This window comes from Polyodon spathula, chromosome 24 (genome assembly GCF_017654505.1).
Source record: "Polyodon spathula isolate WHYD16114869_AA chromosome 24, ASM1765450v1, whole genome shotgun sequence".
Taxonomy (NCBI): domain Eukaryota; kingdom Metazoa; phylum Chordata; class Actinopteri; order Acipenseriformes; family Polyodontidae; genus Polyodon; species Polyodon spathula.
The window spans coordinates 4,626,035-4,653,804 of NC_054557.1; the positions used below are offsets into that span (position 1 = coordinate 4,626,035).

At 40.4% G+C, this 27,770-nt stretch overlaps 1 protein-coding gene across 6 annotated transcripts in view; it reads left to right on the plus strand.

Moving 5' to 3' along the window:
• Positions 1–18,699, plus strand: part of LOC121298927 (inactive tyrosine-protein kinase PEAK1-like) — a 73,972-nt gene extending 55,273 nt beyond the window's left edge. For all 6 annotated transcript variants that reach the window (XM_041226258.1, XM_041226259.1, XM_041226260.1 and 3 more), the window contains 4 exons: positions 425–3,775; positions 12,945–13,156; positions 13,930–14,642; positions 16,191–18,699. In XM_041226258.1, coding sequence (XP_041082192.1) covers positions 579–3,775; positions 12,945–13,156; positions 13,930–14,642; positions 16,191–17,384 — 5,316 coding nt within the window. In that variant the 5' untranslated portion in view covers positions 425–578 and the 3' untranslated portion in view covers positions 17,385–18,699. The remainder of the gene's footprint in view (positions 1–424; positions 3,776–12,944; positions 13,157–13,929; positions 14,643–16,190) is intronic.
• The last annotated feature ends 9,071 nt before the right edge of the window (positions 18,700–27,770 follow it).

The following is a 27,770-nucleotide window of genomic DNA, read 5'->3' on the forward strand; positions in this document are numbered from 1 at the left end:
TTACAGGGTGTAACATTAAGTTTTGATATAATATGGGTGCCATATTGAGGTCAAATGACTACGTTTATTGGGTTAAGAAACTTAAATTGAAGTATATTATAATTATTTTAGTCAAATTTCATTACTTACCTTTTTAACCTCTAGCCATATCAGTGATACAGACTGCAAACTTGGAGATACATAGGTGTTTCAATCAAGTCTTTCAATCAAGTTCTGTTAAAAATACTGTTGGGTAAAAATAAGTGTCACATTGTTTTAACCACTGACCAAATGAATGATATTGAACATTTTTACATAACATCTTTACATCTAACATCCCGTCAGAGATGACATTCCTCTTGCAATAAAAAAAAGATTATAATTTTGAATTTCAGATTACAAATATTTATTTATATTAATCCTTTTTTTTCTCTTCTGTTTCAAGAACCCACTTAAGCACTTTAGACCAACAACAGAAGGAACGCCAAGGCTGAAGAAAAGTATTTAAAAAAAGAAAAGGGCATTCTGAAGCAGGGGTGTCCATGGAGGGGATCCCTGTACACTGATCTGCTGGGACACAGTCACCACCAGGAATAATCATGTCCGCCTGCAACACCTTCACAGAACACGTGTGGAAACCAGGCGAGTGTAAGAACTGCTTCAAACCCAAAAGCTTGCACTGCCTGACTAGAGAAAACTTAGAGAAGGGTCTCCAGCAGCAGCAGCAACATCTCCCCACTTCAGGTAGAGGAGGTGTAGGCCACTTGAAACCCAACGCCAACTACCGGGGTGGTGGGCCAGTGCACTCCAGCACAACTGCTCACTTCCGCCCCCCAGTGGCCAAGAAGCCCACCATTGCTGTGAAGCCTACCATGATGTTATCCTCCGCTCCCCTGGATTCCGAGGGGAACCCTGGTCCTCCGCAGACAGATGGAAAAATCTCATCATACATGGTCTGGAACCGCAATGGGATGAATCATAAAAAGCCTGGAGGCATCAACAACAACGAGGGGGAAGGAGGAGAGGAGATTGTGCCAAGCAGCAGCAACAATAATGGGTTAACAGAGGTGTTGAAGGAGATTGCTGGTCTCTGCTGTGACTCCAGCTCAGGCTCAAGCTCTCGGAATCTCTTTCTGGGGCGCATCACCAGCTGTTACAAGCGCTCGTTGGAGCGGGGTTTGCCAGCATCCAGCTGCCTGGCAGTGGGAAGCAGTGGAACAGCACGAGAAGGGAACCAGAAGCAGGTATCGCTTAGCGGGAGTGCAGAAGTAATTAGTACAGAAGGTGGCCTCTTCTGCTACCCAGATTTCTCCAGTGAGGGAGAGGAGGATGAGGATGAGAACGAGACAGAGGAAGGCGGTGAGCATGAGAGCTGGGATGAGAGTGACGAGGAGCTACTGTCCATGGAAATACGCATGCGGGGCCAACCACGTTTCGCCAACTTTCGGGCTGCTACCCTCTCACCTGTGCACTTTTGTGGAAGCAAGAAGTGGAATACTGTGCCACTAAGAAACCGCTCCTTGCAGCGCATCTGTGCTGTAGATTATGATGACAGCTACGACGAGATACTGAATGGCTACCCATCTGAGGAAGCAAACAGAGGTCCCATCTTAATTCCTTACAGCCAGGACAGCATGCAGGGCTCCTGTTTCTTTTCCAACTCTGAGTCCACCACATCTCCTGACTCCTCTTCTTCCCTTCCTGAAGACTCCCATACCACATCCAGTAGTGGGAGCAGTGCCCCATGCTTCATGCCAAACATTGTAACCTCTCCAAAAGACCCCAAGCCAGATTATGATTGCATCAGTGACAACAGAAATGCCACCCCGTTGGCCACCAAGCCGCTAGCTTTAGAAACGCACAAAACTGTACTGGCTATAAGGCTGGATGATCACGATAAGGACCAGAAGGGCAATGTTGGAGCTTTAAATGGCTCTCCTCTTCCCAGAGCCCTACCAGGGCAGCCGGTGACCATCAGTTTCAGCCCTGGGGAAGAGCAAGCTAAGCCCTACCGCGTAGTCAACTTGGAGAAGCCAGCCATATGTAAGCCTTACACTGTGGTGGATGTCTCTGCTTCTATGGTAGGCAACAAGGGTCAAAATAAAAATGGGATGTCCAAAACCAAAGCCTCCCCAACACCCACCTCCACCCCTACTTCTCCTTTAGGTCATCCCCTGACCCCAACCACTGCAGCAGCTGTGAAATCTGCAGTGCTCAACACTTATCAAAAGAAATCAAGCAACATCCGCTACCAGGAAGTTTGGACCTCCAATACAAGCCCTCGGCAGAAGATATCCAGAGTAGAGCTAATTGGAGGCGGCATCAACAGTGAGAAAGGAGGGCCCACTGTGCCCCCCAAACACTGTAGCCATAAGTCAGCACCCACCTCCCCAACAGCAGGCCTCTCTTCATCTAGAACTGTGCCAGTAAAATCACCAAATCTATCAGAGATCAAGTTTAACAGCTACAACAATGCCGGAATGCCCCCCTTCCCCATCATTATCCGTGATGAGCCTACTTATGCCCGCTCAGCCAAGAATGCTGTGAAGGTGCCCATTGTCATCAATCCCAGCGCTTACGACAACCTTGCAGTCTACAAAAGCTTCCTGGGACTCAGCGGGGACCTGCCACAGTCCAAAACCGCAGGAGGAAGAGTCTCCAGCCACACCTACGAGGAAATTGGATCTTTAGAAAGCAACCCTTCATCGCCTACTCCAGAAACAAGCAGGAAAGCTGTTTTGGAGAAAGTTGGGGGTGAGGACCAGAAGGCAAGTAGAGTTGTACAGAATATCCAGGAACTCAACCCAGGAACCAACACTATTGCTACTACTACTGCCTCCATCCAGGGAAATTCTCTGTGCTTTCCAAGCAAAAACCTGGGCACAATCACTGCTGTGAGATCCCAGAAGCCAAACGATGATTCCTTTCTCCTGAAGGAAGGAAACACCAAGCAATTGCCGCTGTTGGGAACCGGAACTACTCACCGGGAGAAAGCCAGCACAGTTCTCTCCCAGATCGTGGCATCAATCCAACCACCGCAGTCAACATCAGAATCGCCAACAGCGCAGAACAAAGCCTGCAGTGCTGAGGACCTCTACTCCCTTTCACCTGATGCCACCAAAGAAGCCCCTGTCCGACCCAAATCGCTCTTTTCTGTGGCCGATGGCAGCCTGTCCAAAACCAAGAATGACACTACTACCAAGCAAATTCCCATCACCCCTACAAGCCCCAAATCTGAACCTGCAGCCCCCTTTCCCCCTCCAAGATCCACATCATCTCCATACCATGCCAGTAACCTGCTTCAGAGGCACTTTGGCAACTGGGGAAAGCCAGCAACCTGTGCCGGTGGTGCATCCCGATCAAGTGAAGCAGAGTTGGCACCAGGAGGTGGGGAAGGGAGAAGGACTGTGGCAGAAAGTGCCAAGCCCAAGCGCTGGATCTCCTTCAAGAGCTTCTTCCGCAGACGGAAAGATGAGGAAGAACAACAGAAGGAGAAGGCAGATCGAGAGAAGGGAAAACTTGTGGGGCTTGATGGCACAGTTATCCATATGCTGCCACCACCCCCTGTTCAGCGTCATCACTGGTTCAGCGAGGCCAAGACCGATGACCCCAAACAGAAACCCACCATCATTTTCACTTACAAGCCAGAGCCCAGTGGTGGAGGAGATTTGTTCAAGGAGGCAAAGGAAGAGGCAGCACTTCAGGGAAGCAGGGAGAGTGAACATAGATCCCTGGAACAGCCTGAGTCCAAGAGAGATGAGTCCCCATCAACTCTTCTACCAAAAAAGATGGTCAGGTGAGTTATCCTGTAAATAGACTTTCATGGAGGCCTTGTGATGTAGTGGTTTGGTACCGTTGAATCACAAGGCCTCCGATGTACATGCAGTTAAGGACAAGAGATGCAACAAGTACAAAAGTAAACTGATGTTTTATATTCAACGTGCATGTAAATAAGTGAGGAATGTAGTCAATGAGCAATCGATCCCACAAGTCCAGTGGTTTACTAAATCTAATCCATTTACTACCTATGCAAAAATAAATCTCCTGGACACCCTAGTACATGAGAAAGTTCATCTCAACAGGTCTTTTCCAGGTTAAAAGACAATACTGACCAAATTGCCCAAAGAAACATGCAGGGTTCTTTTTCATTTTAAAAGGAGCATTACAGTGTACATTTGTTTATATGTTTTGCATTTAAATGTGCAGATTGCGTTCTTAAGGACAAAGACAGCATTTAAGTCATGTAACCTTTTGGGTTTTTTTTTTTTTTTAAATCCCATGGGGATGCATATTCCTGGCATTCCAGTAGAAGGGATCTTTTTGCACATCACACTTACAACATATACTTACAGAACCACTCCTCGAATTAGGATGAAACTTGGTGGAGACATTCTTTAGCACAAATCGAAAGTATCATAGACTATTGCATTTTGAATCTGTATGACTGACTGCAAGTTTTAGGGAGCTTTGCACATAAAATCTATGTTTGCATTACAAAGCCTCTGGTAAGTCATAGAGCCAGGGGAGCGCAGGGGAGCATGTGATAAACCCACTGTTTCAATAACAAATACACAGCCTTGGACACAGTATATGTTAAAAAACCCAAGTATACACATTCATGTGTTTTTGTTAGGTGCAAACATAATAAATGGTAAGATGAATTAGATGGGGGAAAAAAAACCCAGAAAATAAAGAAATGTCTTTTTATGGAAAGTCCACAGCTGTACTGTAGATCCTCTTGTTCATTTAAAGGCAGGTGGTTTCCAAAAAACAAGTAAAATCGGCTCAGTTTCCTTCTTGTACCTTTAATCTTTGGTTGTCAGTTCCTCATTGAGAAACCTAAAGCTGTTAGCTTAACAACTGAAGTGTGCAGAGATGTCTTCTGTCAAAAATCTTCTGGTAGGATTTATTCATTCACTCAGATTCCTTATATGAATTAACAGGTAGGATAATATTCCCCCTTTTGTTACAGGAACAGGCTGGTAACCTGTATGGTGCTAACTTTATGGTGCACGATAATTGCAAACAGTGTGCACGTATTTTATTTAAAAAAGATGTCAGAGTATATAATGCTGAGTCTCAAAATGTAACTTATATTCTAGAATACAACGTTTTTAACAGCACTGAAAAAATAGATACTGACAAGCGGTGAAAATGTGAAATAGTAAACAGTACCATTATGAAATGTACCATTTTATGACTTCTGCCCAGGCACTTGACTTCTTTTCTTGCACACTTGATAACAATGCTCATTACGTTTTCTAATTCTGCAGCTTTTCCACATAATACCTGTTGGTGCAGAATCCAGTGTAAGAAAATTGGTACTTCTGCAATTCTTTAATTATTTTCAGCACTCTGCTAGTCAGTCCACTCTTTTGTCCAGTCATATAGGGTGCACAAGGTCATTTTGCACTTTCTGTGGTTCTGGAAGTAAAAAAAGAAAGAAAAAAAGTCCTTTCCTGTGTTTGTGGTGTTCATGGCATCCACAGCACTTTCATTTTTTTCTTCATTTTCAGAAAAACTTTGATGAGGCTTTATAGCTTCTTTCATTACTTTGTGCAGCGTGCCATAGTCCCGTTTCATGGTATAATCGTTCATAACTGCAACTGTTGCACTGCAAATCAGACATATTGCCTTGCCGTCAAAACTATTCATTAAACAAATAGTCATTTGGCTAACGATTTTGGAATCTTCTGTGTTCTGTCTCAACTACTCTTTGGCTACTGATTAAAAATGTTACACAAAGTAAAATAAATAGTTTAAACAAGCCTTCTCTTCGCTATCCTAATCAGAATGATGTGTCCTGTGCTGTTACACATGTGTATGAGGAAACGGATCCTGTGTGCTATTTGATTGGCTATTTCACTACCTCTGAGCTGTGATTGGCTAATGGGAATGTGACTACAATGTAGACTGCACATATTGAATACCTGTGTTTATATTAAAGAGGTGGGCTGTTTTAAAGAATAATTTCAAAACGTACATCAATGCAATTTTAGAAACTAATGGGCGGGCTGTCAAAAATTTCCAAATGGGCACCCCTGCTTTTAGAGTATTAACTATTTATTTTAAACCATGTCATTCAGCTTCAGCTGTTGATTATACTCACATAGCACTGCCACCTCGATCCATGAGGCCTGCTCTGTAGGGCGGCAATGCCGACAAGGAAGAGAATTGAGGGTACGTCTCTTCAATCAATATTTCTTGAGTAAGCAGAACAAAGAAAAATATGCCATTGCACAACATGACACTTCTTATATATGGATTAAAGGAGAAAGGGAAATGGCTGTTTTTTTTTTTTTTTTTTTTATATCAGACAAGGAATACATGTTAAAATTAAATTGCCACTGTCTGTCGAGTTGCTGTGTCTGTTGATCGCTAATTTTTGGTCAGTGTAAGCCACCTTCACATTAAGCTACTGACCAAAAGATATGCTTGGACTTTTGGTTTTGATGTCATGGTGGTCATGGGTAAGTCTCTGACATTATCATGCACATTAAATTAGCATTAAATCACAATACATGTAGTGTGCATGGTATGGTATGTAAATTAGCCAAATACTGTGCACGTATTTCAATACGTTCTCTGTTAGTAAATGTGGCAGTACATTTAGAGTTATCGTCCATGTTAGGCTCACTACTTTTACGTGTGTGCTAACTCCAAATGTAGTGCCCTTTCGTAAACTAAACCTTCATTCCATCAATACCCCTGCTTACCAGAAATCACTTACCGGTCTTACCAGCTCACATGTCCCATACATTGTTATTTTCACAGAAGAGTTGTTACTCTGTGCCATGCTATCCTTTGTATTCTATTGAGAACCCTTGTGACAGAATCAGACACACAACATACAGTGTTGTTGATCAGCTTGTCTTACTCATACAGCAATTACATTTGTCCTAATAGCGGGTTATTAAGGGCCTATGTTACTACAATGTCCACAGTTACCTGTACTTATTGCCGTTTAACACAAAAACCAAGGGATGTTCATTTAATTGAGCTGTGCTTGCTCTGATGCCATTACAGTGATCCTACATAGTGATGAGTTTAGCCCTTTTTCAGTTTTAGAGATCTGGGTTAGTCTGGTTCACTCCATGTATGCCATGTTCCACACTCTTTCTGCTTTTTAAAGTTATTCCATATTCATAATGGAAGCTTTATTTTACTGTGCGGCGCAGTGACTGATGCACTTTGAGGCACTTTGTATTCACAGACCAACCTTTCATGTTATAAATGTTTAGGTAGTAATTGTTTCTGATTTGACATGTTAAGTGATGCACCAGGCTGTGGTGTTTGTATGTTTCAGGTCTAGACCTGACCTTGAGCAACTAGAGTGGTTCCTTTCTCATATGAATCCAGAGCAGGCCCAGACAAAAACAAGGGCCCTGGGTGAAAGTGCCTAATCACAAAGATCAAGAAACAGTGCCTCAGTTCACAGAAGGCTAAACTATTTTAACGATCTAGTAAACAGGCACCAAGGATTTTTGTAGTAAAATTCAACATGATTCTGGGATACTGCAGCGTTAAGAAAATATAAAATACATTTTAAATTTGTAATGAAACTTCTGAAATTATAAATACATTTAAAAAAAAATTAAAAACTTCTCACCTGAATTATGTCAAAAAGAGTTGGGACCTGATTTTTTTTTTTCTTAGTTTTAACCATTCTGCAAAATTAAAGGTTATTTACTTCTCTTTTATATTAGATGTTTTATACTGTAATTTTGATTTGTATTTCAGTTGGTTGTATTTCTTACTTTACAAGATATGCCAGGCACGCCTTTCAAAATGTAAAACTTAACCAATATGTCCTGTCAAGCAGTATTTGAAAGCATGTCATCTTATTATACAGTACAATTGCTAAATGATTGTCATTTGTATTTCACCAGCTTTACAAAACAGCCTGGGAACAATACCGTGCGTTCTTTTTTTTTTTTTTTTTTTTTTTTTTTTTTATAAAATGCAATATATCTAAACCAGCATTGATTCTATCCCCCTTGCTGATGTTGTCATAATGTGTAATAATAGATTTCAGTCTTTCTGAAAATATGACACTACACTGTAGAGAGGCAGTTGAGTCTCCCATTATAACCATGAAGTAAAACTGCCTTTTGAAGTGAAAAAAATATTATATTAAAATATGTTCAAGTATAAAGAATGGACAGACTGGCCATATTCTAGTTAAGCACTTGTCTATTTACGGTGAAACATGTTGGCACACAGTACAACCAGCCTACTCTATACATGCGCCAGTCTCTAATTCAGCATGGTTTTTTGGATCCAGACCAAATCCCTGTTTAAATGAGTGGCGTGATACTCTCTACGATCTGGGACCTGTCTATTCTGGAATCCAGCATCATTTTAAAGTATATTCTGCCTAAAACCAATGGAAATCTGACACCAGGTCATGTGATTTCTTTCCTAGGTTTAAAATTACTGTAAAACTAAAACAAAAGCTGGATATATACTTGCATATCCTGCCAGTATTGTGCAGCTTTAGAACAGTAAATACATGTCTGAGCATCCACACAACGAGCTACTGTATAGTATCTCTGGGGAAAAAAAAAAAAAGCACTTATAAAAAAGCTCAACGTTAACCAAAACCAACACACAGAGACAAGTGAACAATTCCACTGAACAACTCCTGTCCAAACCCATCTATCCAAAACATGTTCCTGTATCTCCTCACTGCAGTATAATCCATTCAATCAGATTCTTATTTATAAATGTTCACTTTTTATTACTTAAAAAAATAGTAATGATAATCCTTTTATTTTCATCCAAAGTGCTTAATTCCTGTTTTCATCTTATCTGTAACTGACTGCAGAGGTATGGAAAACCAGTCGAAACAAGGACTGAATCAAAGTGAAAAAACTCAGCCCCACCCTAACTTTCAAACTGTTTACAAACTCCAATGAGCTTTATTTGAATGCTTGGTGACTCATTTGTGACGTGTTCTTTTAATCTTTTTTGGTTGGTCACAGAGTGTGGAAGGGGTAATTTAGAGCTAGTCATGCTTTGTTTGTCATCTGGATCCCATTATCAATCCCTGCTATGACTGCTTAATCCAGAGACTGCCCATTGTTTGGATATTCTGTGCAGAGTAAGTGACTTTTGATGACACATGGTTTTATTGTAAGGCACATTTAAAGACTTACCCTGTTGGTAATGAAAAAGAATATGAATAGTATCACCACATTACCTAAGCATTACAGTGTACATGTTGTAAGATTCAGTTGAGGTGGAATCATTCTTTGATTACTAGGTCAATAACCAGCTCTAACCACATGCTGTCTTTCTGTCCTTATCTCTATCAACTGCACCGCACAGCTCCCATTCATGCTGGGAATGCATAGGATGTATCTTGCGAAGGACATTCCTAATCAGACTTTATTGAGAGGATGGGATATACAGTGGCTTGTGAAAGTATTGACCCCCCTTGGCATTTTTCTTATTTTGTTTCCTTACAACCTGGAATTAAAATTTATTTTTTGGGGGTTTGTATCATTTGATTTACACAACATGCCTACCACTTTGAACATGCAAAATATTTTTTATTGTGAAACAAACAAGAAATAAGACAAAAAAACAGAAAACTTGAACGTCCATAAGTATTCACCCCCCAAAGTCAATACTTTGTAGAGCCACCTTTTGCAGCAATTACAGCTGCAAGTCTCTTGGGGTATGTATCTATAAGCTTGGCACATCTAGCCACTGGGATTTTTGCCCATTCTTCAAGGCAAAACTGCTCCAACTCCTTCAAGTTGGATGGGTTCCGCTGGTGTACAGCAATCTTTAAGTCATACCACAGATTCTCAGTTGGATTGAGATCTGGGCTTTGAGTAGGCTATTCCAAGACATTTAAATGTTTCCGCTTCAACCACTCAAGTGTTGCTTTATCAGTATGCTTAGGGTCACCACCATGCTTCACTGTGGGGATGGTGTTCTCGGGGTGATGAGAGGTGTTGGGTTTGAGCCAGACATAGTGTTTTCCTTGATGGCCAAAAAGCTCAATTTTAGTCTCATCTGACCAGAGTACCTTCTTCCATATGTTTGGGGAGTCTCCCACATGCCTTTTGGCAAACACCAAACGTGTTTGCTTATTTTTTTCTTTAAGCAACGGCTTTTTCTGGCCACTCTTCCGTAAAGCCCAGCTCTGTGGAGTGTACGGCTTAAAGTGGTCCTATGGACAGATACTCCAATCTCAGCTGTGGAGCTTTGCAGCTCCTTCAGGGTTATCTTTGGTCTCTGTTGCCTCTCTGATTAATGCCCTCCTTGCCTGGTCCATGGGCGGCCGTCTCTTGCCAGGTTTGTTGTGGTGCCGTATTCTTTCCATTTTTTAATAATGGCTTTAATGGTGCTCCGTGGGATGTTCAAAGTTTCGGATATTTTTTTATAACCCAACCCTGATCTGTACTTCTCCACAACTTTATCCCTGACCTGTTTGGAGAGCTCCTTGGTCTTCGTGGTGCCCCTTGCTTAGTGGTGTTGCAGACTCTGGGGCCTTTCAGAACAGGTGTATATATACTGAGATCATGTGACACTTAGATTGCACACAGGTGGACTTTATTTAACTAATTATGTGACTTCTGAAGGTAATTGATTGCACCAGATTAACCAGACCTTATTTAGAGGCTTAATAGCAAAGGGGGGTGAATACATATGCACACACCACTTTTCCGTTATTTATTTTTTAGAATATTTTTAAACAAGTTATTTTTTTCATTTCACTTCACCAATTTGGACTATTTTGTATATGTCCATTACATGAAATCCAAATAAAAATCTATTTTAATTCCAGGTTGTAAGGCAACAAAATAGGAAAAATGCCAAGGGGGGTCAATACTTTCGCAAGCCACTGTATAGAGAGGCACTGATGATCAGAATGCCCTCCCTTTGTTTGTAAATTTTGTATGTCTGCATTTCTTAATTGCTTGTTCTTATCTGTCTATATGTAACACTCAGTGAATGTAGGTGGCTTTTGTTCATGATACTGATAGCTCTAATTTTGTATCTATTCCAGTGGTAAGGGAATTATGTCTCTGAAATACTTTATATGTTACATTCATATTTTGCAAAAATCTCAAACTGTGCTTTGATCCAGCAGTGGAATTGTTAACTGATTTTCTCACGGCTCTTGTTGGCTGATTCCCAGCCCAGGTAAATCAAATAGGAGAATGATCTCGACGTGTAGAGTGAGCTGGGTGCAGTGCTCGGCTTCTACTAACGCTATGAGCCTGTCGGGAGTTCTTACCTTCAAAACATGTACAGTTGATTAAAAACAGTATTCAGGAAGGTAGCTTTCATGGGGAACTGTGTGAGCCAGTACAGCGGGTAAGCCAGCATTGTACAATGTGTGTTTTTCTAACTCCCTTTCTTGTTCCTTGCATTGGAATTGCTTTGTTGATTTAGTGGGGTGTGTTTGTAGATCAAGCTTGCTGTTAGGGCATACATTTTTTGCATGGCTGGGAAAATTCGAACTTGAATCTTTTAACATTTTTGTGCTGAGTTGAGTCCTGAATCTAAAGTGAATAGTGTTCTTGAGCTACAAAAATATCTCTGTATGAATAGTAAAGCTTAAACATGTCCCTCATAATAACAATGTTGATATTTATCTGTGATAAATTCCATAGTTAAAGGCTCTCCACTGAAGAGATGAGATTAGAACTGAGAATGCAGTAGGTGCATATTTAATAGGGAGTAAAAACACATGCTGTGAATTGTTCAGGAACTTGGAAAATAATTCCTTGTCATTTTGTGAAATACATTTGGGTACGTCCCAGCCAGGGAAAGTCACACTTCAGAGTTTTATAGAACCTATTGTCCTGTTGTGTTGAAACTTACTGTAATTGGAACATAAAACATAGTTCCAGATGAGAGGCCATTAATAATTTGTATGATGGCTTTAAGAGCACTCTGTTGGTTAGGGCTGGAATGGTTCAGTGTACTATATTGCATTTAAAGTACATTACTGTATTGACGCTGCTCTAATTATACTGCGCCATTACAGTCTACCGTGTTTCACGGTGCAGTAAACCAGTCAAAAGCGTCTGTTTTCACTTCAGTTTTGGACGACCCCTAACTGATCCTCATGTCTGCCATGTGTGTGGTTCACAGCACACACATTGATTCTGTCAATAAAACTCTACCATCTGGCCTTCTCACTGATGTTAACATTGTGCTTCATGTCAACACTTTATTGATGACTGAAACACGTAATACTAGGGCTAGCTTAGGGGTTTTTAGAATCCCGCCACAGTATAAATGGGTGTGTAGCGCGGGCAGGCCAGCTTTTGTTTTGATTAGCTGTGTTTTGACTTTTGTTTTTATTATTTCTTTGTGTACACTGCCGTTTGTGTGTATATGTGCTGTGTCTAGTCACGTGGTTTCCTACTTGCCTCACTCCACCCTAAGCACTGCCATTGTTGGTACCCTAGTGGTGGCACCTTGTAATTACATAAAGAACTGCAACAAATAAATAAGTCTGCACGCCTGAGTGGCAGTGGAAAACACGCCCTCTATTAGAGTTTATACATTTTATTTTAGATCACTTAAATTGAAGTTGCTTGTGGTTTATATGGGCATCTTAAAGTATGTGGTGCTAACAAAATATTTTTTGAATGCTAATTAATATCTACTTAAATGTAATGTTAAACTTGTTTACGTGGAAAAGCTCCACTGCACCGTCAAGGTACACTTTTATATACAATCTTTTCCTGCCAATGGTGTTGATGAAAGGAACAACAAAGGGTTTGTTTAAAAATAAGTTTATTTTGTTTGTTTTAGTGCTTGTTTAAAAGCAAAGAAAATAGCCAAACGTTTCTTGTGTAATTTAACCTGTTCTATTTTAAGGCTTTATTTTGCTTTGTTGTTGGTTTATACAGTATATGTGTTAGTATAAATTATAATACAAGGCAGCAGCAATAACTTTCCACTACAATGACCACGTATGCTTTTTGTTTCAGTCAGTTGCCTGGAGAGCGGAAAGAGGATGACATGCCGGCAGACCTGCAGCCCTGCATGGCACAGCGAGAGGTGCCAGCTAGAGAGGACTCGGGTAGTGCTGCTGTCACTTCAGCATCAGCCAGCGAAGACAATATCAGTGTGGAGGAACGTGATAAGGAGGGAAGTGAATCGTCGGCCTCCAGCATCTGCAGCGCCACCTACAGCAACTTGGGTAAGTACAGCACTAACAACACTTATATACACTATCATGTCCTGTTCTGACAAATGTGTGTTGGAACAACAACACATGAAGCAGAAGCAGCAGAAATGATCATGTCTAGTGCTGTATTTAAAATGTATGCGTATTGCCTGCTGCAATCCTAAACCAACCCACGTACGCTGCACTTGTGGGTAACACCCAAACAAACCCAGTTTAAAAAAAAAAAAAGCAAATCCCAGGGAATCCTGAAAATAAGGTTTTTTACTCCATTCTGATCTATCCAGTTTGCATCCACAGTATCCATGAGTAGATTGCTATTTCCACTATGCTATCTTAATAAAAAGTTGTATAAAAGCTACCATTGAACATATATACTTATTTTTAGACATACAAATTGTAATGGTAAGAAGGTTTAAATTAAATTAAATCATTGGAGACTGGTATAGTGAAGATTTAAAGTTTGTATTGTTCCATAATTGCAATGCTCCAGACATCCCTGCACATGGACTGGCCAACTACTAAACAGAACTAGAACTACAGTAGCTTGCTCTTGGTATGTGACCAGATGTACAATTTGTTAAATATAAGATTATTTCAAGTAGGCTAAGCAGGTTTTGGGAGTTGATTTCTCCCATAAGATAGTATCTGATGCTGAAATAACCCATGAGGAACTGTATATGTGTGTGGTTTTCTTTACCATATGGTACTGTACTTGAATTGTATGTTGTAGAGTTTTGGCTTGAAGTAAATAATGTTGTTTGCTTCCCATTGATCCCCTTCTTTAGGCCAATCCAGGGTCAACATGATACCACTGAAGCATCCCAGGAATCCAAAAGGCTCAGATGACACCACTATATTCAGAGACCTGGAAGGACCAGACTCCGGGTCAAAAGTAACACCCCCTCCACTTCCCAAAAAAAAGATATTGCGAGCCAACACAGAGCCCTCAAGTGGGGGCAAAGACCCCCCCGCCCTACGGCATATGGGAGAGGTAATTCCAGGGGGCAACAACTTTAGCGTGGCAAACCCTCTGTATGACCTTGACTCGACCTGGGAGACAACAAGTCAGGGCTCCTCGCTCAGCTCAGAGGCGCGATTGCTGGATCACGAGTCCGGGGACTCGTTGGAGTGGCCGCTGGGCACCTTCAACAAAGGACAAGAAAAAAGGGGCTGCCGCAGCACAGAGTCCCTGGCAGGCCAAGACAGGCCAGGGCGAGGTGGATTGCCCAAGCCCCAGAGACAGGCATTGTACAAAGGCATTGATAACTTGGATGAGGTAGTGGGCCGGATACGGGGGCTTCATACTGACACACTGCAAAAGCTATCCAACAAGTGCGAGGACCGATTCATGGCTGGACAGAAGGCCCATCTCCGATTTGGCACAGACTGTTGGTCTGACTTCCGACTCATCACTGGCAAACCCTGCTGTGTGGCTGGAGATGCCATCTATTACACGGCATCATATGCCAAGGATCCCCTCATCAACTATGCCATTAAGGTAAGGGCAGCAGTGCTTGCTTCTAACATCAGTAGTTATTTGTTTTCTGGCCCTCCTTTTTCTAAGTAATGACCCTATATATGTCAAAGTCTTGTTAAATATAAGTTTCCAACTAAATTACAAATCTTCTATTGTCCACGCTTAATTTTGGTATTTCTTTATAGTGCTGGAACAAATATCAGAATATTCGAACAAGCATTTTTTTACATGTGTTTGAAAGGCTCCGCCATGTCCTCCAGAAATTACATAATTGTACGAAATTTAAAGGACATATCACGTTTTATTGTGCACCAGTTTAACACCTTGCCAGTATTTGTGCAACAGTTTCTAAAATGCTGCTCCAGGTTTGGGAAGCGAGTTAGAATCGGGGGATACAGATGCAGATACGCCACTTTGAAATGCCTGATGCTTTCCAATACTGGCACATTTGCAGAGGAAATGTTTATGTTGGTTGGTTGTTTTTTTATGTTGGGATGCTGTTTTCTGTTATGTGGAATGTAATAAACGAGAACCAAAACGGTGAGTTTTATTTTCATTACACAGCACCTCCTTTTCCACATTTATTTTATTTAAAGTGTTTATTCAACTTTAATTTGACAGTTTTTTTTAATTTTTTTTTATTTTCTTGTTCAGCTAAAAAAAAAAAAAAAAAAAGCAGTTAAACCTCTGAATGACATTTGTTGCTTTCAGAAAATTTGTCTCTGTGTTCATTCAGCAATGGCAGGGATAAAAAAAAAAGTACTTCCTAGATAGATAGATAGATAGATAGATAGATAGATAGCATCAAAAGAAACATATCACTATAATAACACGAATAAAAATAAGGTTGGAAATACTGAAACCCGTTTTATTAAAGTTGAATGGTTACTGAAGATTTGAAAAGCCAGCTCATCCACTTGATGAAGTGAATTGCTTTTGTTTCTGTTCATTGGCATAAGCTTAGCATTAGTATTACATGTATATATCTCAGCATGAGCTATATAGGTTAGTATGTATGCTGAAATAATTAAATTAGGCTTTAGAAAAAAACACTAGCTCAACATTGTGACACAAAATGAAACCTAAATAATACTTGCCTTTGAAAGTACTTCATTTACTTATTTTGTAGTTTGGACTGACCAAGCCATGCAAATGGGTGACTCCCAACTCTGGGTCACTGGAATCAGATACAATAAGTATTTAAATGAAACCTTGCAGGTTCCTCAAAGGCTTATAGAAACGAAACGTCTGACCTCACTCGGTCATTTGATGCTAGTGCATTGTGAAGTTCAAAGACCATGGAAAGAACCCCAGGGAATCGCTCGTTATTTTAGTGGGTCATTTACCAACAATCTAGGGAAGATAATGTAACTGGAACCCACACTGGCCATGCAGTAATGCAGAAATTAGTGTACTTTCCTGGTGCTTTAAGCATTGCCTATCTATTCAGAGATATGTATGCAGTCTGGGTATTAGCACAAGTTAATACTTTCATCACATTCCACAATCTTAGTTATTGGTGGTCACAGCAACAACAATTTTAACCTTGTCTTCATTTTCTCTCATCAGATCTGTAAGAGCAAGGTGAAGGAGACCCAGCAGCAGTTCTTCCACAGCCTGGCAGTGCGTCAGAGTCTGGCTGTGCATTTCAATATCCAGCAGGACTGCGGGCACTTCTTGGCAGATGTGCCTGTCCGTCTATTGCCTTGGGAGGAAGCTAGGTCCCCAGAGGAAGAAGATGAGGGTAGAGGAGAGAAAAAGAATACCACAGAGACCACCACAACAAACCACCAGCCCCAAGTGCTGAAACCGCTGCAGACAGGCCACTCCCAGACCATAGGCAACTCTGGCAAACTGTGCAGTCGAGTGGTGGTCATCACACGGGAGGTGCCCTACCAGACTGTGGCAGATTTTGTGCGGGACGGGGCAACCCGCCATGAGAGGAATCCAGATCTTTATGAGCGTCAAGTGTGTCTGCTGCTGCTGCAGCTCTGCTCGGGGCTGGAACACATGAAGCCCCATCACGTCACGCACTGTGACCTGCGGCTGGAAAACCTTCTTCTCGTGCACTGCCAGCCGGGTAACCCCTGGAACTTCGAAGTCCTGGAGCCTAACAACAACAGCAGCACTGGCACCAGCACCTCTGCCATCAACTCAGCCTGCCCAGCACGGCTTATCATTAGCAACTTCTCGCAGGCTAAGCAGAAGAGGCAGATGATGGACCCAGACATTTTGCGTGACCAGTCACGCCTCGCTCCCGAGATAATCACAGCAACCCAATACAAGAAATGTGACGAGTTCCAGACAGGTATCCTGGTCTATGAAATGCTGCACCAGCCCAACCCCTTCGAGGAGTGTCCTGAGCTGAAGGAGAGAGAGTACACGCAGGAAGACCTGCCTCCTGTCCCCCGACGCTCACTCTACTCCCAGGGCCTGCAGCAACTGACTAGGCTGCTCCTGACTGCCAACCCCACAGAGCGCATCCTTATCTCAGAGGCACGGGCGTGTCTGCAGTGTTTGCTGTGGGGCCCACGCGAGGACCTCTTCCAGTCACTGAACACCAAGCCTGGCCCCAGCCACAGGGAGGCCACACTGCAGAACTGGTTGGACCTCAAGCGGACGCTGCTGATGATCAAGTTTGCTGAGCGCTCATTGGACTCTGACTGTGGGGTCAGCTTAGAGGATTGGCTGTGCTGTCAGTACCTGGCCTTTGCTACCACAGACTTACTGGGACGCATTGTCAAGATCATGCAGCTACATTAACTCAGTGGCTTACCCCCCCCCCCCCCCCCCCATACAGTATTTTCCCCTCTTATACCTTTTTTAACTTTTTGTTTTATTGCTGTCACATGAAAAAGATGTGTACATGGAATAGTGTTATCTGTATCTCAGACAATCCATACCTACAGCCAAATATGCTACAAATATTTTTTTTCAAAGTATCGATTTTAAAAGTGCAAATGAGCTGTGCCCTTTACTCCTTCTCTTTGTCAATCACAGTTTTGGAATGAGCAGAGCTCATATAGCCACATTGTTTGTTTTTAAAAGCTGGCACTGTAACTGGTTTTGTAGCAGGTTTAACAAAACTCAGGTACAGATAGACACTTTCCTGTTGGCAGAAAAAATATGCCTTTCGGCAGTTTTTATATTAGTTTCTTAAAAATTTTCATTAATGATTTTTCTTTTTATGAGCTTAACATTTAGACATCTTACCACAGACTTCTCTGCATGTGTTCTTTTTTTTTTAATTATAATTTTAGTAGCAAAGTGTTGCTACACAACGAATCCACAGTAATCATAAATCACTATGATAACCACAGTAGTGCTACTGTGCTGGTAAAGATGTATTGTACAACAATGGCTATAGTGGCACCATAATCTTGATTTATTATAAGCAGTTGTGTTGGTTAGAGCATCTCTTACCTGGGGGGGGGTTGGGGCTTCTGTTCTGTTCTGTTCTGGATATATGTGCAATTCTTGTAAATGTTTCAACTTTGTAAATGGCAGTATTTAAACGTGTATGAACTTTACTATATCCAACTCTTGTAGTGTCTCTTAGTATCATTGTAATTTTGGCACATTCTGAAGTGGAAGCACAATGGCTCTGTTTGGGAATCTTTGTCATCACTTTGGACACAACTCTGGGAAGCTGCCTGTTTCTTACATTTATTTGTCTTGACAAACACACCCTGTTTATTGCCACTCTGCATCAGGGACTGCACACTGTTGTTATTTGTTTATTTGATGGTTTGTGTCTTGGGACAGTGCCTGTGTATGTGATATTCCCAATATGTTGCTGCTTCAATCTCTTGACCGCTAAACAGTATTTACTTCCTAAAAGTGAATTGAAGTTTGTATTTGCTGATTTGAAGTTTGAATTCCCATGTTAAGAATCTTTGCTAGCGACATGTTTTCATTGCTTCCTAAAGTTAGCACTCTGTCCCTTTAGCAAGGGCAGGGGTTTGCAAAGTCACCACTACAAGCATGATCCGCAAAAAGAGGCTGAAGGGAACAACATGGATTAAAACCATATTGAAACGTCTTTCATCACCTATCCTATTAAATTCACTCACTGACACTTTTGTGTAGTTATTTACTTTGGAAGAGAATGCATTTCTAATTCTTCTTGGGTACACAGACTGTAACTGTGTAACATTCTTTTTGTAGAATTGTGGTGTTTTCAAACCAGAATGTAACATTCTTTTTGTAGAATTGTGGTGTCGTCATACCAGAATGTCTTGGTTTTGGAAAAGCGTGTTTAAATGTAGAATGCCTGCAAGGGGTAAGTAAGCCAGTACTATTGTGCTCCCAGACAGCACTTAAAAAAGACACTTTCTAATCTTCTGTAATCGCATTACAAGCCTTATAACGCTTATCACACAGCATCAAAACAAATCACACAAGGGCTAATGAAACTCAAAAAAAGTATTCCAACCAAAGAAAACTACGTCAGTGCATCACCACGATTGTCAAAAATGCAGGTGCTTCTTAGTTATATGGTGCTGTGTATAAGCTGCATTTATACACCTCTATGCTATTGTAGATAAAAGCACTGATATGTCACAAGGGAGCTGTGTAAGCCAATCAGTAAGGCTTTGCTTGTGGGCTCTTCAGTTGATGATATCAAATCCTGCTGTTGGAAAGTATTTCAATTCGGTATTACTCTTTATAACGGATTTTGTTTTCACCTGAAGTTTCTGTTCGTTACTCCGGTGCCAATGAAGCAGGGATACTGATGGTTGCACTGGCTGAGGGAGGAGTGGTAGCCTTCATCTTTGACCATGACATGCTTGAGTGACTATGACTGAATCCCTAATTAGTGAGACAGTTGATTGGACACTGGATATGGAGTGATTTCAGCTGTTGAGTTGCAAGCTTGAATAAAAGCAATAAAGGAAATCACAGAAATAAACCAATATGCCATATCTGTCAAGAGAGCAGTGCCTTCATGCAATCGGCGTGTTGGAGGCTGGACTAGGGCAGCGTACCGTCATTTTTCGATCACAGCTAGTGAATTTTATCCAAATATAAGTGAGACATTTCTTTTGATGTTCAGTATATTTAGAAGATAGATAGTTTTAAAATGAAACGTAAATGAAATTGGCAAGTTTGCCATGAGGAAATCTTACAGGGAATATGTAACAAATAATGACAGTAAAAAAATAAATTAAAAAAAACCCCAGAAATATTAGCATAGCTCCTCCTCCTTAATTACTAGAAAGCACTTGAAGAATGTTGTTAAGTCGTGCCATAGTAACCTAGCTATTTTTCATTTGAGTTGTCAATCAAAATGGAGACAACATAAATGCAGTAGCTATCATTTCAAGGCAGTAATGCCCCCATTAAATCACAGCACATGACTACATCCTTATAACCATAGATAAATACATAAATATAGGATTGTGTAGTATGTATGATTTTATGTTATTCCATCAGAAATGCTTCGACATTCAATAACTCATAGCAAGTACAACAAAATCCCCACTATGCAGCAAGACCATTCCATTCACTCATTAAGTAGCAAAGATAGATGAATTCCTTGCACAATTAAGAATCACTTTACAGATTAATTTACAATCTCTGGGGGGCATTTGGTTTGTGCATTCTTTAGTGCACTTGGCATTATTTGTTTCTTATAGTTTAACTTAGAATTCAGATTGGGTGTTTTGAAGTTATGGAGGAGATGGTTTAGTGAACGTCACCATATGAAGAATAATGACTGTGCTAGGGTTAATCCTACAATCTTCCAAAGTCCCATCTTTACCTCAAAACACTGCACAACACCATTTCACTGTTCTAGCTCCCTGTATACATGTGGCCACATAGCCTAACCTTCCCACCCCAGACCAGTGTTCCATGCTATGCCTCCAAGGCTCTCTGTATTCGACCCTATTAGTGCAATTCCTCAATAATCACTGTAAAGCCACACTATTATCCAGTTTGAATTTCTAAAGGAAGCCACTAAATGCTCTCAAGGGTATTTAGGGCTACAAAATGCATAAAGGTGACATAATTGTAACCATGTGATCCCACATTTGCGAAATTTGTCAGTTACTGTTGTCCTTTGTATCCTCAACACAAGTCATTAGTGGTGACATTTCTTTCTGGAAGGGTAGAAAGCAGTGTAGACTTTCAGTCTCCCCCTGATTTTGTATTGTTTTTTTTTTTTCAAAAACATTTGCCATTGCTTTTCGTAATTCACTATTATGCTGACAAGTATAAATGTACCTTACGTATTCCAGCTCTATTCAGCACACTTGCACATGTGTGTAAATTGAGTGGTAAAGGAAGATGTATACAGTAAGGGTAGAGTTCACATTAAGACACATTGAACTGGTTACAAGGGGTTAAGGGAAGGTAGTTTATTTCTGTGGTATTTGAGATCTACTGCACTGAGTGAGCCAGACCGACTTTAGCGACGTTGGTGTCCATATATGATTGAGGAAAAAAGATGGACACAATTTATTATTTTATTTTGAAGTACGTTTTGTGTGATTCTTTATATATCAAGTTCCTATGTTTTAGGGACAGTATCTTGGCACATAGTCTGCGTTGTCCATTCCTTTTCCAGATTGGGAGCACGTGTAACCACAGCTTTGTACACTTAACGTCCTGGATAGGTCATTGGAGGTCAACAACACCACACAATGGCAATAATAATAACCGTAATATTACTCTACTGATTACCCTTATTTAAACACCCGGTGGCACGACCCATTGGAGGCAAAGATAGACAGTTTGTATTTAGAACAAACTCTTTACTGTCACAGTGTGGTAACTATCCCAGCTGCGTTGTCTTTGTTTTATGTTATCCACATGAAAATGTAAGTAAGCTTACAGGTGAGACGCATGAATACTTCTTGTAGGATCCAATATTCTTATTTTCTATGACCATACATCATAAGTTCATTACTTGAACAAGCGGTGCAGTGTTGAATTGACAAGAGAACATCCCTTGAACCAGTCCCTTTTACAAGGTAAACACAATAATCAAGGTTAATTGAAGAGAAATAATTACATTTTAAAGGACAGTACAGAAACCTATGTTTATTCATGGAGGACATGCACCTGGTACATAAATAGTAAACAAGACTTACTGTCAGCTTCTCTGGTTGATCTCATCATATTTTACCATGTACTGCACACAAGCACCACCCCCATCACAATAATCACAAACATATATTCAAATACTAATGCAGATTTACAATATGGCCAAAGTGATCTCTACTTCAACTGTGCATATTAATGTGATCGTGGTTTGAGGAAACACAGCACGTTTTACAAACAAGTCTTCTGTACTATGTATCTCCTCCATAGTAACAACTGGGCTCCCAGTTATTACCTTTTAATTTTTAAACATGGATCTTTCTAAATCAAATTCGTAGTGGCAATTTTCTTTCATATGTTCACCACAGCACTGCAAACTGGCCAAAAAAGGGTTGTCTTCCAGGTCGCAGTCTGGCTGGAAGGAAGAGGAAAGCTGTTGTACACATGTAATTCAGTGGAATGGCAATAACCACTTTCAATGACTTCACAGCCTGCTTCAGCCCATCCAGCGTGTTCCTTCAGATGTCTTTCAGTCTGTGTCTCCCCCTGCTGGGTTTGTGGAGAAGAACATTTACATATCTGAAGTGGAATTGCTCCAGGCATATGATTTAATAGTACATTAGGATTTTTCTGTATACAAAGCAATTCCTCTAACATCCATTTACAAATGTAAAGAACATGAATTAGTGTCTGATTTCTAAATCCCACTTTAAAAGAACAGCTAGCAGGACCTCCTTTGTAGCAGGAGCAGCTCGCCGCTGTATTCATGGCAACTTCAGATTTTTCAGAGTAACCTGTTGGTTACTTCGTGCTAATATTGGACTTGACTGCAGCCTCTCCAGCACACAGCAGTTGTCTTTGGTGTTTTGTTGACTAGCCCATGACCACTCAGGAAGGCTCGATGGTGACACGGGCAGCCTCCAAATGTCCCAGGAGGATCTTGCTTCGAATAACCTTTCCTAAACGGAGGGATGTTGCTGATATTGGCAGTGAGTTGTTGATCTTAGACATGTCAAGACTCACGCATTCAACGTGAGACTAACACATTGGCATGTTCTTTTACTCTCACACATTCCTAATATAAGCTTATCTCATGCATTATGAGTAAAAGTAAATACATTTAAAATATTTTCAGGCGCTGCAAGGAACAGCAAAACATCGGGGGCCTCGTTGGAAAGAGCAGGCATAGGACACTCTTAATTTTGTATCATGAATATTCATGAGACAATCCAGAACGAGGCTAGTAGGGTTTAAATCAATCATGGCAGAAAACATTAGTTACAGTGGTCACAATCTGTTTTTTTTTTTTTTTTCAGAATTTAACATTTTCAGCGAACTCTGGACAAAAGCGTGTTTACAATGGTAGAGCCTTGCTACCCGACCAGAGCCCGACTGGACCTGACAATAAGTGTTGGGTTCAGGTCAGGTCAGTTGTGGTTTGTATATAATAGCTCGGGCTCGGGGGAGGAAGGTCAGTGAGTGGAACCATCAACAGGAGAATGTGTAGCAGTGGAACGTTCCATTGCTGGAAAGGGTATGTCTAAATTCATTGTTTGGAAAAATTACGACATTGTTGTATTCAGTGATAATGAAAGTCCTTGTGGCTTTGTACAATGCAAATCTTGCAAAATATTACTGAAATATGACAGAAAAAAGATTGGAAATTCTTCTCTTCAGCGGCGCATTGAAGAAGGGTGTATTCGTCCTGTAGCTGGGCCAAGTCAGCTGCACATTACCTATTTTAGCCAAAATGAGTGTGCAAATTTGCAAGAGCATCTTAATGTGTGGCTATTTATGGTAACAGTTTTGAAGAAGCCTGTTGCCTTCTTTTAAATCATACAGTGTTGGATTATTAGAAAAGGAAGTAAATGAGATCTGATTAATTGAGAAAGATTTTCTCTATTTGTTTCAAGTGGAAATCGGGGAGAGACTCTACACAGAAGGTACTTCGTTTCAACAGCAGGTCGTGTTTGGATCAGGTTTTAAATTTAGGCCCGAGCAGACCTCTAGTCTACAGTATTACAAGGAGGTCTATGTGCATGCACTCACTAATGAGGTAATTTGCGATTTATAACACATCTGAGCAGCATACATTAAACTTGTTTGCGGTTTGTAGACACTACAATGTGAAAGTAATCATGAAAAAAAAATTCTCTAAGTGCCATTCTTTTGTAAACAGATTTATATGCTATAAAGAGGGCTCAAATTAACTGCACTGATAATATAATGCATTTTGTGCCCACCTCACCTGACATTGATATTTTCATCAGGACATTCCCCCTTCTGTCATCACTCAAAAACCTTTTTTTAACACCGAGTAGTTTGATTGAATCAGTATTTTAACCACTGTATATTGGCAGGGAATAGTAAGTTTTGAATCCGCTATATGCTAGGGTTCCCTTCTGACAGGTTTATTTACTGTTTTGCCAGTTCCTGGTGAAAATATTTAACGTGATTTTTTAAATATTATTTTTAGTAGTAGTATTATTTGTATTGTATTAATAACATTGATGTGAAAATGTTATTACATTAAGTGTTTCATATGCAATATTAACCAGGGTACATTTTAAAATAAACTAACAAGTGCTGGTTGGATTAAAAACCTGGACTGTTGGGTGTCTCCAAGGACCAGATGTGACAGCCCCTGCCTAAGCAACAACAGAGCAAACCAGCTGGAAATCTCACTCTTTAGGGCTGGAAGTCTCTCTGTTGGGATAGTCATCTGTATTACGTTGTCCCAGTGTTAATGCTAAGCATCGCAAGACCTGATCACGATGCCAGCTGAAGTGACCCTGGCTCAGAGCCACCTCACATCCTGTAAGAATGTGCTTCAGAGTCAGGACTGGCTCGAGGCTTCCGCACGGGGCCCCGGAGGCCCTAAACTTTACAGGTGAAAAATCGAAGTAAATTTTTTTGTGAAAATGAATCATCCCCATGATTTATGCGGGAAGTGCTCGGAAAAGCTTTGATATTCAGGGCCTTAATCTCAGAATACAGGTGTTCTATAGAAGCACACAGGGAGGCATGGTTCTATGGACACGAATAAGAACAGGCTAGGAGAAATTAAAGATGCTGCCACTGCTGCCTGTTTTATTTTCTTGGTGTTTTGTGAAGTGCTTTGAGATGCCATGGCATGATAAGGCACAATGTAAATTGAAGTTGTTGTTGTCTAAGGACTTGTACAATGTGTATAAGATTACCAAATGACAGTTTTGTTAGTGCCCCTGCTGTATGCATATGATTGGTAGAAAAACTGTAGATTCAGTAGGTCAAGCTATTGGACCTCCAAACAGTATGGGGTGTAAATAACAAAGGGGGTGTATACTGGAACTCTGAACCATGGAGGTACCAAATTAAACCTTTTTAATTATTTTATTTCAGCTTTTAATTTGAACTTTTCAATATGTTTACCAAATCAAACCGAACAAGCATCAGTGCAGTATTTAAACCTCCCATCAACAGTGATTGTTCGAGAATTTTTTGAAAAATGTACCAATCAAGAATATAAAGTCATTCTGTATGAAAGTAAAATTAAATGTCTTCTTTTTTCCTGTAGTTGTCTCGCAAACCATATGAGCTGTACTGTTATACCCACAGTTGTATTGTGCGATGCTATGCAATTATTGAAACCAGCGTGATAATCTTAGTGCCAAAAATCTTTGATTTTTTTCAATCGCAAAAATTGCAGAATTAAAGACATGTAAACAATTTTTGATTTGCAGTATGTAGCTATTCTGATTACAGACCATTTTTGTTTTAAGATGTTTATTGGTTAGGTTTATTTGTACCACATGTGCATCGTCTGGGGCCAGATTCATGTTCCCTGAATATGTAGAACTTTACATAAACACACAAGTAATATTGCTACGCAATGTGGCTTTTAGTTCTAGATTATGTATTGAAAACCTGGTGTTTTTAAAATGTTATATAGTGCCCCACGGCCCCTTTTAAATAAATGCACCCCTTTCCTCAGGAATGAACCTGTACACTGGCTCATACCTGGAGACAAACAGCTTTTTTTCTGGTAATTATATATATTCTTTTGGCAGTTGGCCGCAAACTTGCTGTTCAGGGTAGCAGGTGATGAACACAAAGAACATGCAGGGTTCTCCTACCCACACATTCAAGTTCTGTGGTGATGGAAGAAAAGTGAGCTATTGAATTGCTTTTGTTTGTTTTGAGGAAACAGCTATTTCGTATTTGAACAGATATGTGTTCAAGAACAATTACATGTACACAGTGATCAATGCAGGGCAAATCATTTTGGGGATTACAAGTTATGATGCTGATTTGAAGGGAGTCAGCTTTTGAATTGCTTGTGGTGTTTTGAAGAAAATCTCATTGTCATGTACTTGAACAGACGCACACTACATAAAACAATATCAGGTACACGGCGGTACATCTTCCAAAGCAATCACCGCAGGGCAAATGCCTCTGGATTTTAGAAGTGACGCTATCACTATTGATTTCAAGCAGTCAGCTTTTGTATTGCTTGTGTCGTTTTTGAGGAAACAGCATTGTCATGTGTTTTGAACAGACACGAATTACAGAAAATACTTGCAGGTGCATGAAGAGCAGACACCCCCAATATTTTGAACCACAAATCAGACTTTTTGGGGATTGTTTTAGATTTTGTTTAGGAGATTAATAATTATACTTGCTTGCACTGATTTCTGAGCTGTTTATGTGCACCCAATTTTATGCTGACCACATATTTGTGCTTCTTCCAGGCTCAATTCTATTCCAGTTCAGCTTATTCAAGTCTTGTAGGAAAGCCTGCTCATTGAAATGTTAAGTTATCTCCTCTCCATTACCCCGGGCTTCAAGTTAGGCATCAGACAATATAGAAGGAACTCTAGCATGAAATCTCTGCTTGTAATATACATGGCAACACCCACACCTTTTTAAGATCCTTTCTTAGTACTACGTGACCATGTAATGGTTCTGTCAAGGATATTCTCCATGAACCGAGTTTCCATCAATATTAGAAAATCAGGTTGAGCCTGTTCCACACAAAGTATGAGCATGTCTATTTTTGGAAATAAAGTTATAATATTGATATGAGTGATTTTTATATTCTCCTTTAATATTCTTGTGCTCCCCTAATGGTATGATTTCAGTTGGACCGGTGTTAATTCAGTATCCTCATATAGAAGTAGCCTACTTAACATGAACACCCTTTTAAAGTGTGGTTTGTAGTGTCTGAGTAAAATATGAATCTTGAACAGTCTGAACTTTTATAATGAGAATAGTTGCTGAACTGCTTCGCAGTAATCCTTATATTAATTCAGTGGAGAGGGTTCTTCAGCTTGTATGTTTTCCAAAGTCTCATCCATTGCAGCAAAACTCCAATTATCTTGAGTGGTTACACCATCTCCTACATGATTATTCTCAGAGATTTTATTGCTATTGAAAATGAAACTTCTGTCCCATGTTCGATTATTATCAAGCTGCTTGGAAACCCTTGCTCTGCGCTGGATTGCTGGACTGAGAATGGACTTTTAAATCGCCTGTCTAGGGAAGTTCCTTTATATATGGACTGAGAGGGCTACCTATTTGATTGCCTGTTCCTGGGTTAGTAAAGGAGGGTGTTCATAATGTCTGTACCAATGACACACCACTCTGATTAGTATTCCTGTTTATCCATTCTACAGAACATGTTAGTACAAATAATTGGGAATTCACTTTTTATCTTTCACTAAGTCTTTCCACCAGGTGGCAAAATAAATCAGAAAATGCATTAAACAAAACAGCAGAGAGTGCTATGGACATGATTGTTCATGCTCGTTCAGACAGGGGAGTTTTAGTTATTATAATTAAAATCAATAGAGCAGGCTGTATAAAAAGTGCTTACAAGTATAAATACCCCACTAAACACTCGCATATTTTTTTAAGCGTACTGGAGATGATCAGTCCAGCAAGAATCTGAAATAATGTGCAGCGTCTTTAATGTAAATATATATTTATACTAGTGGTACAGTAGCCTACTTGTACACTTCCAACTATAATGAAACACTACTCTGAACCAGTGTATTATACAGTCCTGTTAATTTTGTTAATGCAAGTGAGAAAAGTAAAAAAAAAAAAATTCAGAGCGTTAAA